Genomic DNA, 16,792 nt, shown 5'->3' with positions numbered 1-16,792 from the left:
CTTCCCTATTCAAAGTTAAATTATGTAATTTTTTAGCAGGTAAAGCCTATTATGATATTAGCGATTATTTAAATGATTCTATGTAATTTGTATTATTGTATTTATGTAATTTGTATCATAGTGATTTTTGTGACGAAACCATGCAATGTATATTGCCAGTTCAGTGAATAAAAAATTATTATTATTATTATTATTATGTGACTTTTCAGTGTTTAATTTCAGTTCATTATCTGTGCACCAGTGAAGAATGATTTCATTTGCAGATTAACAACTCATGATAAGGTCATTTTGTGATGGGGCAGAAAGTAAGATGAATCTAATATATGTGTTTATTTATTAACGGATAACACCATTTTACATAACTGATCAAATGAAGGATGCATTAACCACTGAAACAATGAATCAAAACTACATCTACAACAAGTAATTACTTCACAAAAAAAGTCTAAAATAATCAAGTGACATCATGTGAGAAGAACAAGTGTATGATGGCTGTGATTAGATGGATAACATGAGATTTGAAAATTTTTACGCATATTTATCAATCTTCCTGATTTTCAATCTTATGTTATGCATGTAAAGCTTGTATGCTTTGCGATTTTTCTTCTTATTATAATTAACTACTCTTGTCCAGCATTATGTCTACATGTGGACGCACAGGGTAAATAAATTTTAACTTATTAAAATACCGGTCATCAGCATTCAAAGAATGGACGTCCAGAATTGGAAAAAAATATCTATACAAATCTATACACAGTGGCGCCGACTCCTAGGGGTTTGAGGGGGCCCGAGCCCCCTCAAATATTCGTTATGGATATGGGAAAAAAATGTGTCAGGCTTGTCGATTTTCCCCGGGGTGTCCAGATATCGAGATTCGAGTTATCAGGGTTCTAATGTTAGTTACATGACTCTTCTAAAATGCTTAAAAAACTTAAAACTCACTACTTATAAAATTTCCCAGGGCAAGATCCACGGTTTGGGCCCCCCCAATATTTTTTGTAAGTCGGCACCCCTGGCTAGTACTCATACATACATAATCATGGTTAAATAAAAACACAGTACTATTCCACAACCTTATATTTTTGCAGTCTGAGACTGCAAAAATATAAGGTTGTGGAATAGTACTGTGTTTTTATTTAACCATGAATATCTCATCGTTCCACCAAGTAACGCCTAAATCTGTTGATTTTATATACATACATAATATAACCTATATATCGATGGATAAGTTCTAACAACACGTATCTCAATATTAGCAACTTTCCAGGAGAGCAAAAAAAACGATTACAGACTTGGACATAAAAATATGTATCATTATTTTAATGGTCATAAACACAAATAGTCAACAACTGGTTGCATAAAATTATGACTTTATTAACTGCTCTATAAAACCACTATGTCTTACATTTTCTAAGTTGAAACATCAAAATTATAAAATTCACTGAAAGAAATCCGCCGAAAACGTGTCCCAATGCACCCTATGTAGATCGAATAAAGAAAATGTCTTTCTGAAAAGCAATTTTGGTATTTGTGTAGTTTTATTGAATTTATTTCCTCATGTTATAATAGTAAGTCAAATACGATTAAAAACGGTAAAGCCATTCTTGATTAATAAATGGTGTAACTAAACTGTAAATTGATTGTTAGGCAGTGCTAAGTTCACCAGTTCAGCTCGTTTATAATAAAAGTATGGAGTATAGAGGAAATATCTAAAGAATGTCAAGAAGCAATGGTTGCTCGTGTTATTATAGTTATACTAGCTGACCCGGCGAACTTCGTACCGCCTAACATTCAATGAACTTATAGTTTAGTTGCACCATTTATAAATAAAGAGCGGCTGTATCGATTTAATCATATTTGATTTTTTGTAAATTAAATGAGAAAATATTGATGAAATAAAAATTATACGCATTCAGTTGTTGGCTATTTGTGTTATTAACCGTAAAAAAATGTTTTTAGGTCTAATTCCGTAGCGTAAACTTGGCTCGCTCACGGGGCAGGTTAACGCAACGCTAGACCGATGCTTGACTGATGCTCAAAATCGTGTAAGAAAAGCTCCTATGAAGCAGCATTCGTATCAAATGGCTTTAGGCGCGCCAGTTATAGTATCTCTGTTTGGAAAAAATACACTGCGTAAACGTGCTGCATGCGTAGACGCACCACGGTGTGACCTACACATTCGGGTGCCCCACACATGTCTTTCGTCAAGCGCCTTCTGATAAACAACAGTTTTTGTTTTGTTATCAGGCGCAAGATAAAGCGAATGAAGCTAAATAAAAATAGCGAAGCGAAGCAGGGACGCAGCGAGGGGGGTTTTTGGGGGATAAAACTCCCCCGAAAGTTCAGAGAATCTTTTTATAAAACATTTGGTTATTAATATTAGGGGTACGGATGAGTCACAAAATATTTAACTGTTCACACAGCCGCAAAACCTACCATTTTGAACCTTTTATCCTAAAAAATGTCTGGGGAGGGCCCCCACACCTCTCGCTTACCTTGCCGAGTTTTCTATACCCTACAGACCCGCCAGTATTAACTGCGCCTATCCTTAATTCCTAGCTGCGCCCTTGAAGTGAAGGAAGAAATACAGCGGATGGTTTACCGATTCGTAAACATACCACATATTATTTACCATGAGAAAATCATGGGTTTTCACTGACACATGAGAACAAACATCACAAAAACTGAAAGACTGACCATGCGATTTGTTAATCGTTATCACGAATGCAACACGAATTGGTAATTGAATACTTTTAAGCTCAAAAGGGCATATAGGTTGGGATCATGGAATCTTTGGAATGAGAACTTCCTCATCTTTGAATTTTCCTTTGAGTAAAGTCGCAAAAATCACATTTATTATAATTTTTTTAAATCACCAAACGCGTTCCGTTGGATAGTTTTGGTTGGTTTAGGTTTCGAAAGATCATGAACACAGAGCCTACCTTTAGCTGTAAATCGTGCCGTGGTGAGCCAGGTGCGTCCAAGGACTTTAAATATTCAGATAGATAGTTGGTGACTTCGTCTTCGTTTATTACAAAGTTAAAAGATTTGAATTCATGCAGAGTACACGGGCATTACTGATAATCAACAATTGCTTGGAGATTTGTTTACACACACGGTAGTTATGTGTTTGTTGGCAACTCAATTCAAGGTGAGCTTACCTCTAATTCAATTATTTTAATACTATTTTAATATTACTTTAATATTTTAATATGTTTGAACATTTTAATATTTTTAATATTGTTAAAAAGATCAGTCAATGCATTAGTAAAAACGAAAAAAAATCTTATTTTTTTGACCGTCTCAACAATCAACTCCTAAAAACATATCTCTAAGATAAAGTTGAATTTTTTTGTGAACTTTTCCTATTTTTTAATGTCCTATATGTTATCCGGGGCTGAGACGAATCCAAAGAGCCTAATGTCACTAAAATCGGGGCAGCCGTTCTAGAGTTATAAGTGTTCTAACTAACACGATTTTCGACTTTCTTTTATATATATATATATTATTATCATTTAAATTATTACCGAAACCCTTGAAATTTCTTTGACTTGGCGACTTGATCCCGCCAACAATTGTGCCTCTATAATCACTTCGAGGAGAGGGCAGCAGCCCTTCCTCATGTGTGTGAAGGTGGAGGCCAGACGCAGCTCACTCCAACATTGGGAGAATTTTAAATGCAATGACTGCTAGCTCGCAATATTCTTTTTCTGTGTAATTTGATAACTAAACATTATGACAAATAAGACTTCTGTACTTGTTACTGAAGACTTCTTGATAATAAACAATATCCATACCTTTGACACAAAAGAAAACAAAAACACCAAAATTATGTTCTGAAAGTACTTAATTTTAAAGCAGATTATTTAAAGAAATGACACCTGCATATTTCCAAAAGCAAAAACGGTTGTAATAAAAGATCAGACATCGGCAATAGAAACAAAATTTATTATTATATATTTAATTTAACAAAATTGATTGGGAACTATAACTTGTATTAGCATCCTTACAATTAATAAACAAATCCAATTCATTGCAAAAAAGGTATGTCAAAATTCTAGTCTCGTCTTTAAAATTAATTTACAACTGAATTTATTTATTTTATATTGCAAAAAACATTGCAATAACCTTTTATGCATCAAAGTTATGTGCTACATATAATATTCACCCATAGGCCTGATGAAGGAGTATAAATATACAGAATCTTTGGCAAAAGTTTGCATTTAAAACTCTTCAAGACCCATAATATAATAAATATTAAAGACCAACAATATAAGATCTATCCTCCAAGACACTGAATCAAAGTCTTTAGAGGTTCATATAGGTCAAGAGAAAGGAAAAAAAAAACTTTTCTACTTTTAAGTGATTACAGCTAGCATTTGTTTTGCAATCTTCCCCTCAGATTTTTCCACGGCATTAGGTACTTGCAGTGAATTGACTTGAAGGTTGGGAGCATTAGTTTTGGAGAGCATTAGTTTTAGAAGAAGGCAGAGACCCTGGACTAGACTATTAATCGTCGCAAAAAAGGTAAAACGCTGAACTCTAAGCCTTTTTATGGAATTCTGCTGAAGCTCCATAGGGTAGTGTCATACATTCATTTCACTCATCGTTTATTTGGCTACAACAATGAAACATTAAACTTTTCTTGCGTTCAGGCGACTCAACAGTTGCGGAACCCGTGGAAATGGGGTACCAAAAAAATATACGTATAAATAAAAAGGTATACATCAAATGCATATTAAAAATAAACTTTTTTATTTTGAATAAATTCCCCAAACTGATTGTTCTTCATTGACACCAGCTATTTTCGTTTGCACTTTTCCTAAAGTATCTGTTTTTGTTGGGTGACTTTGTTTAGACACACTTGTCATCTCCAAAGCCAACTGAGTTTTTATCATCTAAACAATATTTGAATCTTGGAAATCACTGATTTTGAATCATACATCAAGAATTGTGGCAAAAGTGAATAATTGTTATTTTCCCATAAATTCATACCAACTTTTACTGGAAAACAGCAAATCATTGTCGAAACTTTGTAGATGACTATGAGAAAACTTCTTCATAGTTTCTAGGAAATTAATAATGCTGTTCACAAGGAGGATAACTTAAGAAACTGTGACAGCACTTCCACTAGCAAGAAATGTTGCTCCTTTGAAGACATCCTGAACATCAATCAATTGCTTGATAGCATCGCACTGTGGTGGAAATACATCTGTCATTAAACTCAGCTAAGAGGCAGCTTACGCCTTGCTTCTGTTCCATCTTGTGGGTTCATCCTGAATGAGCATAGAACGAGAAGGGGTGAAAATAATTTTTTCAATGCTGGTGTATTGATGTATTCAGGGACCACGCATTTGCTGTTTTTTACTATTGTTTTAATGAAAATATCAATCCTTTATCAACTTTGACACGTCACTGTGGAGCCATCGTTTGGCATAAAGAAACAAAACTCACGTCAAGGGAAGTCCGCATCCTTGCAGTCTTTGAATTCGTGATGATCTTTCCGATGAGTGGAACGGTTCAGGAGCAGTAGCTCAATGCGTAATGGAAGGTACCCGATATTTGTTCCCGCCATTTAATTTTTTGAGGGGCTTCGTGGGGGAAACCGGGGATTTTTGGATTATTTCTCCCGATCATTTTCGGTTACCCTTGTCGAATGATATCTTTCCACCACTCTAGTCTGCGAATTTGATGCAGTTCGTCAACTTGCCTAATACGGCGCTGCACGCATTGAACGACTAGAGTCCTCCAAGTTTTTCTGAGTGAACTACCAACGACGTGCATGCGACAGTGTATGGCACAAAATTCAAAGTATTCGAGGTATTTGAGATCGTAATTTGAGCATGATTATTTGAGATCTCGAGCATCGAATACTTTCTAGTATTCAAGGTATGCGAGTATTTGCCGATACCATTTGTGCATCTACGATTACTAGGGCTCAACGACCGTGACATTTGGAATGCGAGATGAGATCTTGCGTCTTGTGAAACCCTGCACCACATTCGTTGCAGCTGAATTTTGCGTTACCGTGCTTGGCAAAGTGCCTGATCAAGGACTTCTTCTGCGTGTACTCTTGCGCACATACGTCGCACTTGTACGGCTTGCAATCCGTGTGACAGAACAAGTGGTCTTTGAGGTGGCTGAGTCGGGAGAAGCCCTTTGCGCAAACTGCACACTTGAAAGGCTTGAGACCGACGTGATGCGCAATGTGTCTGTCCAGCGTGTTCTTGCGGTTGAACGAGGCATCGCACAGACCGCACTGGTAAGGATTCAACCTCAGACGCGTGGTTTTTCGACTCTTCTCCCTGGAGCCACCCGCACATATTCCACGCTGGGATGATCTAGCACCACTACGTGTGATGATGCCTCCCTTGAAGTGAGCCCTCAATCCAAGCGTTTCACCACTTCCCCCACACGCAAACTCCTCCGAACCCATCTCCATGGCCGAGCAAGAAACCCCCGTCGACTGACCCTCCTCGCAAACTTTAGCCTCGAACCCAGCTCCGCAACAGCAAGCGGCAACATGCCGTTTCAGGCTGAGGTATTTAGAAAACGCCTTGCCACAGATACGGCACCGAAAAGGCTTCGGACCAACGTGAACCACGGCGTGTCTGTTCAATTCACTTTCTTTCCCGAAAACCTTTCCGCAAACCACACACTCAAGTTTGTTAGCCCCATCGGATGCACTGATCCTATCACTCCTCTGCTCCAAGATCAGTTCAGCGGGTGCACAAAATGTGTCTGTGGATCTCTTCCCCTTGCGAACTTTACCCCTGGATACTGTTAAATCACAGCTAGCAGCAGTAGCGTGCGTCTTTTGATTCACAATAATTTCACTCCTTGAATCCATGCTTAGCTCAAGGCCATCACCATATGTTCCTGCATCTTTCTTCTGCTCGTGAACTTTATCCTTGACACTGGTTGCATCACGTTCAGCAGCATTTTGCCTCTTAAGACTGCCTGTTATTTCCCTTCTTGACTCGACGGCAGAGCTAAATGTTCCACTTGATTGCTTCTCCACGTGAACTTTATCCTCGACAACAGTTCTATCACAGTTAGATGCAACACTTCTCTTTAAACTACCAAACACTTCACTACTTGACTCTATGGCAGAGCTAAATGTTCCTCTACATTTCTTCTCCACGTGAACTTTATCCTTGACAACAGTTCTATCACAGTTAGATGCAGCACTTCCCTTTAGACTAACACTCACTTCACTACTTGACTCAATGGCAGCACTAAATGTTCCCCTATATTTCTTCTCCTCGTGAACTTTATCCTCGACAGCAGTTCCATCATTGTTGGTAGATATGTGCTCCTTTAGACTGTCAGTCATTTCATGCCTGGGTTCAACTGCAGATTTAAATGTTCCCCTATATTTCTTCTCCTCGTGAACTTTATCCTCGACAGCAGTTCCATCATTGTTGGTAGATATGTGCTCCTTTAGACTGTCAGTCATTTCATGCCTGGGTTCAACTGCAGATTTAAATGTTCCCCTATATTTCTTCTCCTCGTGAACTTTATCCTCAACACCAGTTCCATCATTGCTGGCACATACATGCTCCTTCAGAGAGCCCTCTTTCCCAAAAGTCTCCCCACAAACAGCACACTTGAATTCATCCGCCACATCGCACTCTGAGGCAATCACTCTCTTCATTCGAATTCCCTTTTTCACCCCATGCTCCGCATTATTGCTTCCATGAATGGCCACCATGTGTTTCTTCAGAGAGGCATTTTCCGAAAAAGCCTTCGGACACAGAGAACACTCGTAAGGCTTTTCGCCGGAGTGAACGGAAGAGGCGTGTCGGCTCAAGTGCCCCCTGCGATGAAACGTTTTGCCGCAGACTTCGCACCTCCATTCCCGCGGACCGGCGTTGCTTCCCTCGCCGCCGCCACAAGGCCAACGCGTTCCCGTTTTGTTCCTCGACTCGTGCTTTCTCAAGTTGCCGATGTCAGCGAAGCCTCTTCCGCAGAAGCGACATCTATGCGGTTTCAGACCGGTGTGGAGGACGGAGTGTCTGTTGAGGATGCTCTTTCGTCCAAAGACTTTTCCGCACACTTTGCAATCCCACCTCTCAGAACGAGAGCCAATCAGAATGGCAGGAGGCATTACAGACGGTCTCATCCAAGCGCTCGAATCCTCTCCTGCTTCAGTCTCACTCAGGATCCCAGCAACACACAAAATGTCTCCATTCCTACGCCTCCGCTGCTCCTGCAAAGGGAATAATTAAATTACAGATACTTGTTACAATATTTCCTGGAGTTTAGGTCAATGTAAAACAAGTTATAGCCAACAAAAATCAAAATTAATGGTAACTAGGTGTGGCAATACCTTAGTAGCACAACATCAATAAATATGTACAAAGTTAAGAGGCATGTCAAAATTTTTTGAGTATTCTATTCTGTTCTTATACATATATGTGAGTATATATATACTATATATATATATATATAAAATAAGCGATCATTACATTCATCTGTAAAAATATTGTATCTCGTTGTTATCTTTGTATTTTATATTGTTCTTATGTTTTATCTTTCATGGCCCTGATGATGATTTAAAATAAATCGAAACGTTGGCTATAACTTGTTTTACATTGACCTAAACTCCAGGAAATATTATAACATGTATTAAACAAGGTCAAGATAAGAAGAGAAAAAAAAAATAATTTAAGATACTGCATAAAGGCTGTCACCCAAGGCTATGTATTTATTAACGTATCACAGCGATTAAATGCAATGTAAATATCACTTGACACTTTGTTTTTATTCTCAATCCACTTCAAGATGGTTCTCTCCTTAACAAGCCATTATTTATCTTTTATCACCATAGCATCGTCTCAAACAAAGGGCGCGTTCCGAAATTCACTGGCAGTACTGACAGTGCTGCCAAACCGTTCCGAATTCAACTGGCAGTACGGCACAGCAGCCGATGATGTCAGTCAATTGATGACGTTTCCCAGTGTGAGGTCTACTGCGGCCACTGCAAGCCGAGAGCAGCAGTGAAGGCAGTAAAGGCGCGAAATGGCGGTAAATTTGGGAATCGACGGAAAATTAAACAATGCGAATCGACGAGCTCGAGCCCCGAACCAATGCTGTCTTGGAAACCATTTATATATGATCTAATACAGTAAAACCTCCTTACATGGAAAAGGAGGGGACCGAAATTTGGGCAATTTGAAGTACAGAGGTTCATTATAGAGACGTTTCAGTGATAGGCACAATTTTTTCATATATGTACTTTGAAAATGAAAGGTACTACTGTCTATTGAACCATTATATTTATGTGCTTAAACAAACATGCATGTATTAGTGAACATTATTATTTAATAATAATAATAGAAAGCAAACGCTGTCACGTGATTTTCACTATGATTCGAGAGAAAACGATGTGATCTCTCTCAATTCAACAGTCACTTGAAATTATTATGATACACCCATGTCTCGTATAGCGCAAGGGATGCGTTCCTTGGGGTCTTTGCGCTATACGAATTTGCATTATACGAGATCGTTTTAACATTGGGAAGATAGGGATGCGTTCCTGGTAGCATAGGTCTTGGGCATTGAATTTCCTCTAAAACATATACGAGGTGTGTTCAAAAAATATCGCGACTTTTGTGTTTTTTCAAAAATTATTTATTTATTCATGAATATCTATGAGTTCTTGCCACAGGGTAGAACGGTCAATAAGGAATATTAAATGCAAGTTATGCGCAATTTGCGCGAAGCAATCCGCCAGAAACGCCCGGATTTGTGGAAGAAGAAAAATTGGCTTTTGCACCACGATAACGCCCCTGCTCACACATCGTTGCTTGTGCGCGACTTTTTGGCCAAAAACAACACACTAATTATGCCGCAGCCACCGTATTCCCCAGATCTGGCCCCCTGTGACTTTTTCTTGTTCCCTAAACTGAAGAGACCCATGAAAGGACGACGTTACGCTACGATTGACGAGATAAAGACGGCATCGAAGGAGGAGCTGAACAAGATAAAAAAAAATGATGATTTGAAGTGCTTCGAAGATTGGAAAAACCGTTGGCACAAGTGTATAATATCTCATGGGGATTACTTTGAAGGGGACAAAATAGATATTCATGAATAAATAAATAATTTTTGAAAAAACACAAAAGTCGCAATATTTTTTGAACACACCTCGTATATTCCCATAAATAGCCTTAGAAAACATTATTTATATAAATGTTTATAGTTTAAAACATCTTTTAGGATAGTATGCACGCATTTGAAGACTTTTATTCACGTTAAAAAAATTCTTACATGCTTTTGAAATTCCCTCCTGTCGTGCGGGTGGGCTAACATCTGCTATCTCAAGGGTTCGTAATGCATTGTCGGCAGTTGAACATTTTTTAAACCAGTCTAAAAACAACTATTGTGTCACCCAGGCCCTTTTGTCGCTCATCGAAATGACAGGAAAATGCTACTTTGAATGCCATTTTATAGCTAGCGGAGTTTATGAATGATAAATCATTTTAATTTGAAATCCTGCGAGTCATTAGCAGCTACGTGAAACAGTCTTTAAATGCCTTGAAACCTGACCCAGGTATTCCATCCCGGAAAATGAATGAACGAGATTGCATTCTTTTCCAATAGAATATCGTCTCGTCAACACTAAAAACTAGTTGAGGGGAAAAGGAGCCACTTTCAATCATAGCTTGGAGTTCATCAGAAAATGTTGTGGTGACTGCGCTATCAACACTTGCAGATTCACCTGATATCGCCGCACTGAAAACACCTGCTTGCCGTTTAAAATTCTGGAACCAACTGGAGCTTTCACTAAATGTCTCGGAGCGATTACCACTCTCGTCTTTTTGTACTGATTCACCATGAACTTTCCGTATGTGTAGACCGCTTGGTTGAAGTTGGTGCGGCTGAGGTCACTTCGTCTTCATTCATAATAAGGCATCGTGCGTTTAAACTTTCGCGCAATATCGCTTTGACGTTCTCCATTTTCAAAGCAATTGACCTATATCAATTTCTCTTCAAGGTTTATGGTTTTTCTTGATAAATTCTTGATTTTTCTACCTGCATTCCTATTTTTTGCCATGTTCTCTTGGTTTTTACTCTGCATGGCTCTATCGAAATCACCTTCCACTGCTGAACTGTATTCTTGAGATGCGGAGGGCCTATGACTGCGGGGAGGGAACGAAGCTATTGTGTTTGAGACTCTATAGCGGACCCTCTTACATGTTGATGCTATTCATGCGCAACTCAGCCACAGCTCCATTTCTCCCCCGTGAATACCGATAACCTTGAAGGCTTTAGCGTAGACCCTCTACCTGGAAGTCAATCGCCTGATAACCTATAGATAACATATATGGCGGCAAAAATTACGTCTCAACCAGTATTGCTTAAAAAAACTCATTTCCACTAGCCCCACGCTTAATTAATGATCTAAATTAACTCATTCTGTTAAGGAGACGAGATAAATTACTTCCGTAGGCCGGCTATCTGGACCCAATGACGAGTAATACTTTTGGCCATTGCACAGCAATGGATTTCGATTAATATATAAACAAAAAAGAAAATTTGAGGCAAGCAATAATATAAATATGCGTAAAATGATAGAAATTTCGTGTGTACTTAGCGCAAGTTCACGTTTTATCACGAGAGCGTTTAAGATTTTTGATTAGGCTACCCTGCGTTGCAATGTTTCCCCGAGGAACGAATTTGCGCTATACGAGACATGGGTGTAGTTGGATAACTTTTTTGTTATTTACTGTTAGGTATGCTCTCGTATAGAACAAAATGGCCACAACTAATGATTAACCTGAAATTACAGCATATTTAAAGGTCTATAAGAAAAAAATAAGCATGAAACATTTATTGCTGATAATAATGTCATTCCATGTACGTAATCGCAGCTGCATTAATGGTTTTATGAGTAACCCCCCCCCCCCCCCCCAGAGCTCAGGTAAATTTTAACGTTGAATCCACTTTATTTTATTGGATTGATATTACTCATAGAATAGTGTAATGATTAATAAAATATCCCACAGAAAGCCGTAAAACTCACCATTTATCTTTGAAATTCCGCAATTTATTAATCTCGCACCTAACGCTTATCCTGGTGGGTATTCCACACCCCCAAACACCCCGGTATTAGTAGCACCTAAACCCTTCCCCCCAGCCTTAATTCCTGGCTTCGTCCTTAATCATCTTTTATTATCCCTCTTAGCGATACAATTGTTCAGTCAGTTAACGAAATAAATATTTGTCCCTTTCTCAAAATACATAAACTAAGAATTGAATCATTTGTCTTTTGAGCAGCATTTACGATTTTAAAAGAAATTCAACGATGTAAACGCTTTTTTTATTTAGGGGGGTTTCATCCCCTAAAATCCCCCCTTGCTGTGCCACTGATGCAAGGAGATTGTTGGCCAACATTTCGGTTTATTTAAAAACCTTGGTTCTATGATGGTTGCGGGTTCACGAAGTCTTAGTTTCGTGACCCAACACAGCGGGGCTTAGGCTGTACCTTCAAAATCGGTAGCAGGAACCCAGACCCTTCGTCTTCAGTGGCGCAGCAAGGTTTTGGGGGTTAAAACCCCACGCCCAGAGATCAGAGAAATTTTTAAGTTTAGTCGATTTTACTTAATTAGATTGTTATTACTAATAGAATATCAGGATTAATAAAATATCCCTCAGAGAGCCGTAAAACTCACCATTTTGAGCCATTTATCTTTAAAATTCCGCAATTTATAAATCTCACACTTACCGCTTATCCAGGAGGGTATTCTAACCTCCCACACACCCCAGTATTAGTTGCACCTAAACCCCCCCCCCCCCCCAGCATTAATTCCTTGCTGCGCACCTGTTCGTTTTTCATTACCCCTCTTAGCAGTAAGGGACCTCGGTCATACAATTCTTCATTAAGTCAGTCTATGAAATAAATATTCGTCCCTTTCTCAAAATATATAAACTATGAATTGAATTATTTGTCTTTTGAGCAGCGTTTACGATTTTAAACGAAATCCAACGATGTACAATTTAACTTATATCTAGATTTCAGTATAAACATCAACGTGGAAATTGTTGATGCATTAAATGCGATAATGCTGACGGTAGAGTTTCGTTCAAAATTTGAAAATTACCATTCCTAGCTCTCAGCACACATACAGCGCAACACATACATTACTCACCATTTGCGTGACATCCAGGGGATCAACGCACGGGGATGATTCTGCGTTGGCAGCAAACTCCTCCTCTGCTCCGCAAGACCTGCTTTTCTCTTCTGTCTCATTCTTGATGCCAATGGTATCCTCCACGCTCCCCACCTACACATAATGACATCAGTTACATACCACTTTCGGTGAAATACAGGTAGAAAGCTTAACTTAAAACATTCGTATGTAATGCTGCTGGAGCTCCACAGGGTCACTTTATATATCATTTTAATGATTAAACAATTCCTGGAGTGTAATTCATATAATGCAAGGAGTTCCCAAGTAAAATTGACCGTTGGGTCTCCGTTAGGGAACTGCAGGCATGGTTGCCTCATTGTGGGTGGATATGCCTACCCAATGGGGTGGTTTCCTATTATTTTTTTATTGCCTAAGTTAAAAGACTATTACTCCTGCAGTACGCATTTCATACTCTTAGATTTTCGAATGACCATATCTATTTTTCGTGATTAAACAAAAAGTGAAAAATTTCAATAGCGCAAAAATGCGATGTCTAAGTAGGAATGATGGGAAAAATCCATGTGACGTCATTCTGGTACCCCCTGCCACAAGTGAGGTGACTCTGGGTCGAGGCTTGGAGCGCTGATACGACGCAGGATTCTAGCAGGTAGCAGAGTACCCTGCTGGCTGGTAGCGCTTGGCTTAAATAAGGATTATTAATACCTTATCAAACGAAGGAAACTTTCTGACCTTAAGCAATTTTAATAGGTGATTATCAAGAGACGTTTCCCTGAGCTCTGTGCCTCATGCATGCATTGGTAATCTCAGACGATGTAAAACTCCAATCTACTTGTATAGAAACTAGGTCCCTGTGACGTCACGTGGAGTGGAATCGCATGGGTGCCAATCTGGACTTTTTCAAATGCGGCTAAAATTAACCATTGCCATTCGTCTAAACTGGGATTTCTAAAACCAAAGAAGTTGTATATTATGAATACACTAATGATGGGTAAGGAATCGCAATCAATGCATTTCGTTTTCTTTGATGAAAGAAACCACCTTATTCCGCCGTTGGCCCAAAGCAGACATCTTACACCTCGATTCACATGGAGTTAGAGGTAAAGATTCTTCTATTTTCCTGATCCCTATCAAGTGAGAAGCTAAATTGCATTTCATTCTATCAAAAAGATATGCCTGACCATATGACGTGATATGCATAATGACATCAGTTACATACCACTATCAATGAAATACAGGTAGAAAGCTGAACTTCGAACATTCATATGTAATTTTGCCGGAGATCCACAGGGTCACGTTATATTCAAGAATCCAGACAAGGGAGACGCCAACCATCGGCCGAATTCGAAAGTAGAGCTTCGAGGGAACCATAGGTGGCTAGGCATTTACCGCAGGAAGCCACGTTGATCAAGCTTTGGTACTGTTCGGTATTCTCTGATTTCTGTAGTTATTTTGTTGACATGAAGCTATCATTACATCGTAAGCAATATATTTTATCCATTTATTTTGTGTTTGAGGCTTTTAAGTTGGTTTTCATTGCAACAATTCGTCACTCAACTGTGACGTTGGTAATATAGAAACCACGTTGCAAAATCATAGGCATTGTAGGGTATATTCAGTTTTCTCTAGATAAATTGTTAGTGTTAAGCTTCGATAACTTCGTAAGTAATGTATTTTATGCATTTATATACATGTGTGAGGTCTTTTAATTGATTTTGATCACTGCAATTCATCATTCCCCTTGACGGTAAACCCTGACGGTGGGAAACCACTTTGAGAAATTTATGGCATTGTTGGGTATATTGAATTTTCTCTAATTACACTGGACGGCAAAAAGAATTTTTTTGAGCCCTGATACCATTCCTGCTAATTATTACGCAAAATGACCTCGTGAATCCGAAAACATGACATCCCCTTTCCTCCATCACCCACCATTTTCAGGGGGAAGCCCCCCACTCTAATTTTCATCACTTAGATATGTCTTGGAGGAATGAAAAGGATTATATTAGAAATTTATATTTCTTATTAGGTTTTTTAGAGGTGAAAAGTTCTAAAACATGATAATTAATGGTAAGGTTGTAATGAATGGTTTCCGTTAATGATTTAAAAAAACCCATTAAAATGATCAACCTTTCCTTTTTTCGCAATTTTTACACTTATTTTCTTCATTTTTCAGCTCCCATTTTATTTCCCCGTACCCCAAATATCCTACAATGATGGAAAAATATACATATCAACAGATTATATCAGCAATAATAAAAATATTTAGGTACACGGCATAGAAAAAATAATGAAAATGTGTGCCAAGAGTGAAGAAGGTACGCTACCATGCTGGCGCCCTCAATACCACACGCGCATCAACAAAGAGAAAAATAACCAGTGTGAAGTGAGGTAGAAGTTCCTCATGCAAAAACAGCAGTAGGCTGAATATATCAACATGCCCGCATTCAATTTCCCTGAAAATCTCCTCACAAATTTGGTGATGTCTTCATGGAACCATTCCCTGTGTTTATCTGAAACTGCTCCTAAATATTCTATGAAAAGATCCAGATGTGAATGAAGGAAATGCATTTTTAGTGACACGTTAAACCCCATGGCCTGATACCCTGACAGCAATTCACACGTTTCTCAGCTCATTCTCACAGCTAACACACGTTTCAGAATCCAAGCCAAACTCGATTTTATTTATAATTCAGGTGTTTCATGTACGTCAAATCCTTGAAAAGTTTCCTAATCTGGGGGTCCACGAGTTCCTTCCTTGGTTTTAGCCTCACTAATTGTAAGACGAGGAAATTAAGTTAAAAATTGAAATTCAGCTCCTGTCTTTTCGATTGCCTTCACAAAGTATTTCATCCGTCTTAATTTGATGTGCAATGGTGGCAAGTGAATATTTTCTGTCGAAACCAGGGAAACATAAGCAACATTTTTATAACCATGAGTAAAGCTTTCTCGCAGAGGCCAATTCCGTACTATGTAATGTTTTTCACGGGCGCGGCTGTTGTATTCACAAAGAAAGCAGCAGTATTTCGTGAAGCCTGACTGCAGTCCCATGAGTAGAGCGACAACTTTCAGATCAGCGCAAACTTACCAATTATAATCACGATAATTGACTCTTTCAAGGATTCAACTGAAATATCTGTCCCTCTCCTTCATATCAGCAGAGTATGCAGACAGGACAGAAGGTAACTTATTCCCATTGCCCAACAGGACCACTTTAAAGCTTGTCTTTGATGAATCATAAACAGTCTCCATTTTTTGGGTCACATGGCATCATCAGTTCTATCAACAATGCATTTAATTACAGAAAAAAACCAAGTTTTTACCTTCCATAAAAAGTAATTTCAGTGCTGACTGTCTAGCCCCATAGGAAAAGATTTTTATGCCCTTTTCTAAGAGATTGCCATTCATTTACGCGAAACTATGTGCCATATGCTATAGTGGTTTGACCAAGTATTTGGTTAAATTACTGTAACAAGTGGTGCAACAAACACTTGGAGCTTAATCCTAGCCCTGACCGCCAACTTGGCAGCCAAAGTAAAATTTATAAGCAGTTTAAAAAATTAAAAGAAGAGGTTATTGTTGCGATGTTTAAGTCAATTCTAGCAGAAGCGATGAGGATGATTTTTACTCATGGT

General features: G+C 38.6%; 1 protein-coding gene across 1 annotated transcript in view; it reads right to left on the bottom strand.

The window, feature by feature from the left end:
• Positions 1-5,938: 5,938 nt before the first annotated feature.
• The window catches only part of LOC124170036 (zinc finger protein 845-like), a 219,248-nt gene continuing 208,394 nt past the window's right edge, over positions 5,939-16,792 (bottom strand). The window contains exons 10-11 of the mRNA XM_046548722.1: positions 13,158-13,292; positions 5,939-8,212 (exon numbers count right to left, since the gene is read on the bottom strand). Of these exons, the coding sequence (XP_046404678.1) occupies positions 5,939-8,212; positions 13,158-13,292 (2,409 nt within the window). The remainder of the gene's footprint in view (positions 8,213-13,157; positions 13,293-16,792) is intronic.

Source organism: Ischnura elegans, chromosome 13 (assembly GCF_921293095.1).
Source record: "Ischnura elegans chromosome 13, ioIscEleg1.1, whole genome shotgun sequence".
Taxonomy (NCBI): domain Eukaryota; kingdom Metazoa; phylum Arthropoda; class Insecta; order Odonata; family Coenagrionidae; genus Ischnura; species Ischnura elegans.
This window is presented reverse-complemented; position numbering and strand designations above follow the sequence as displayed.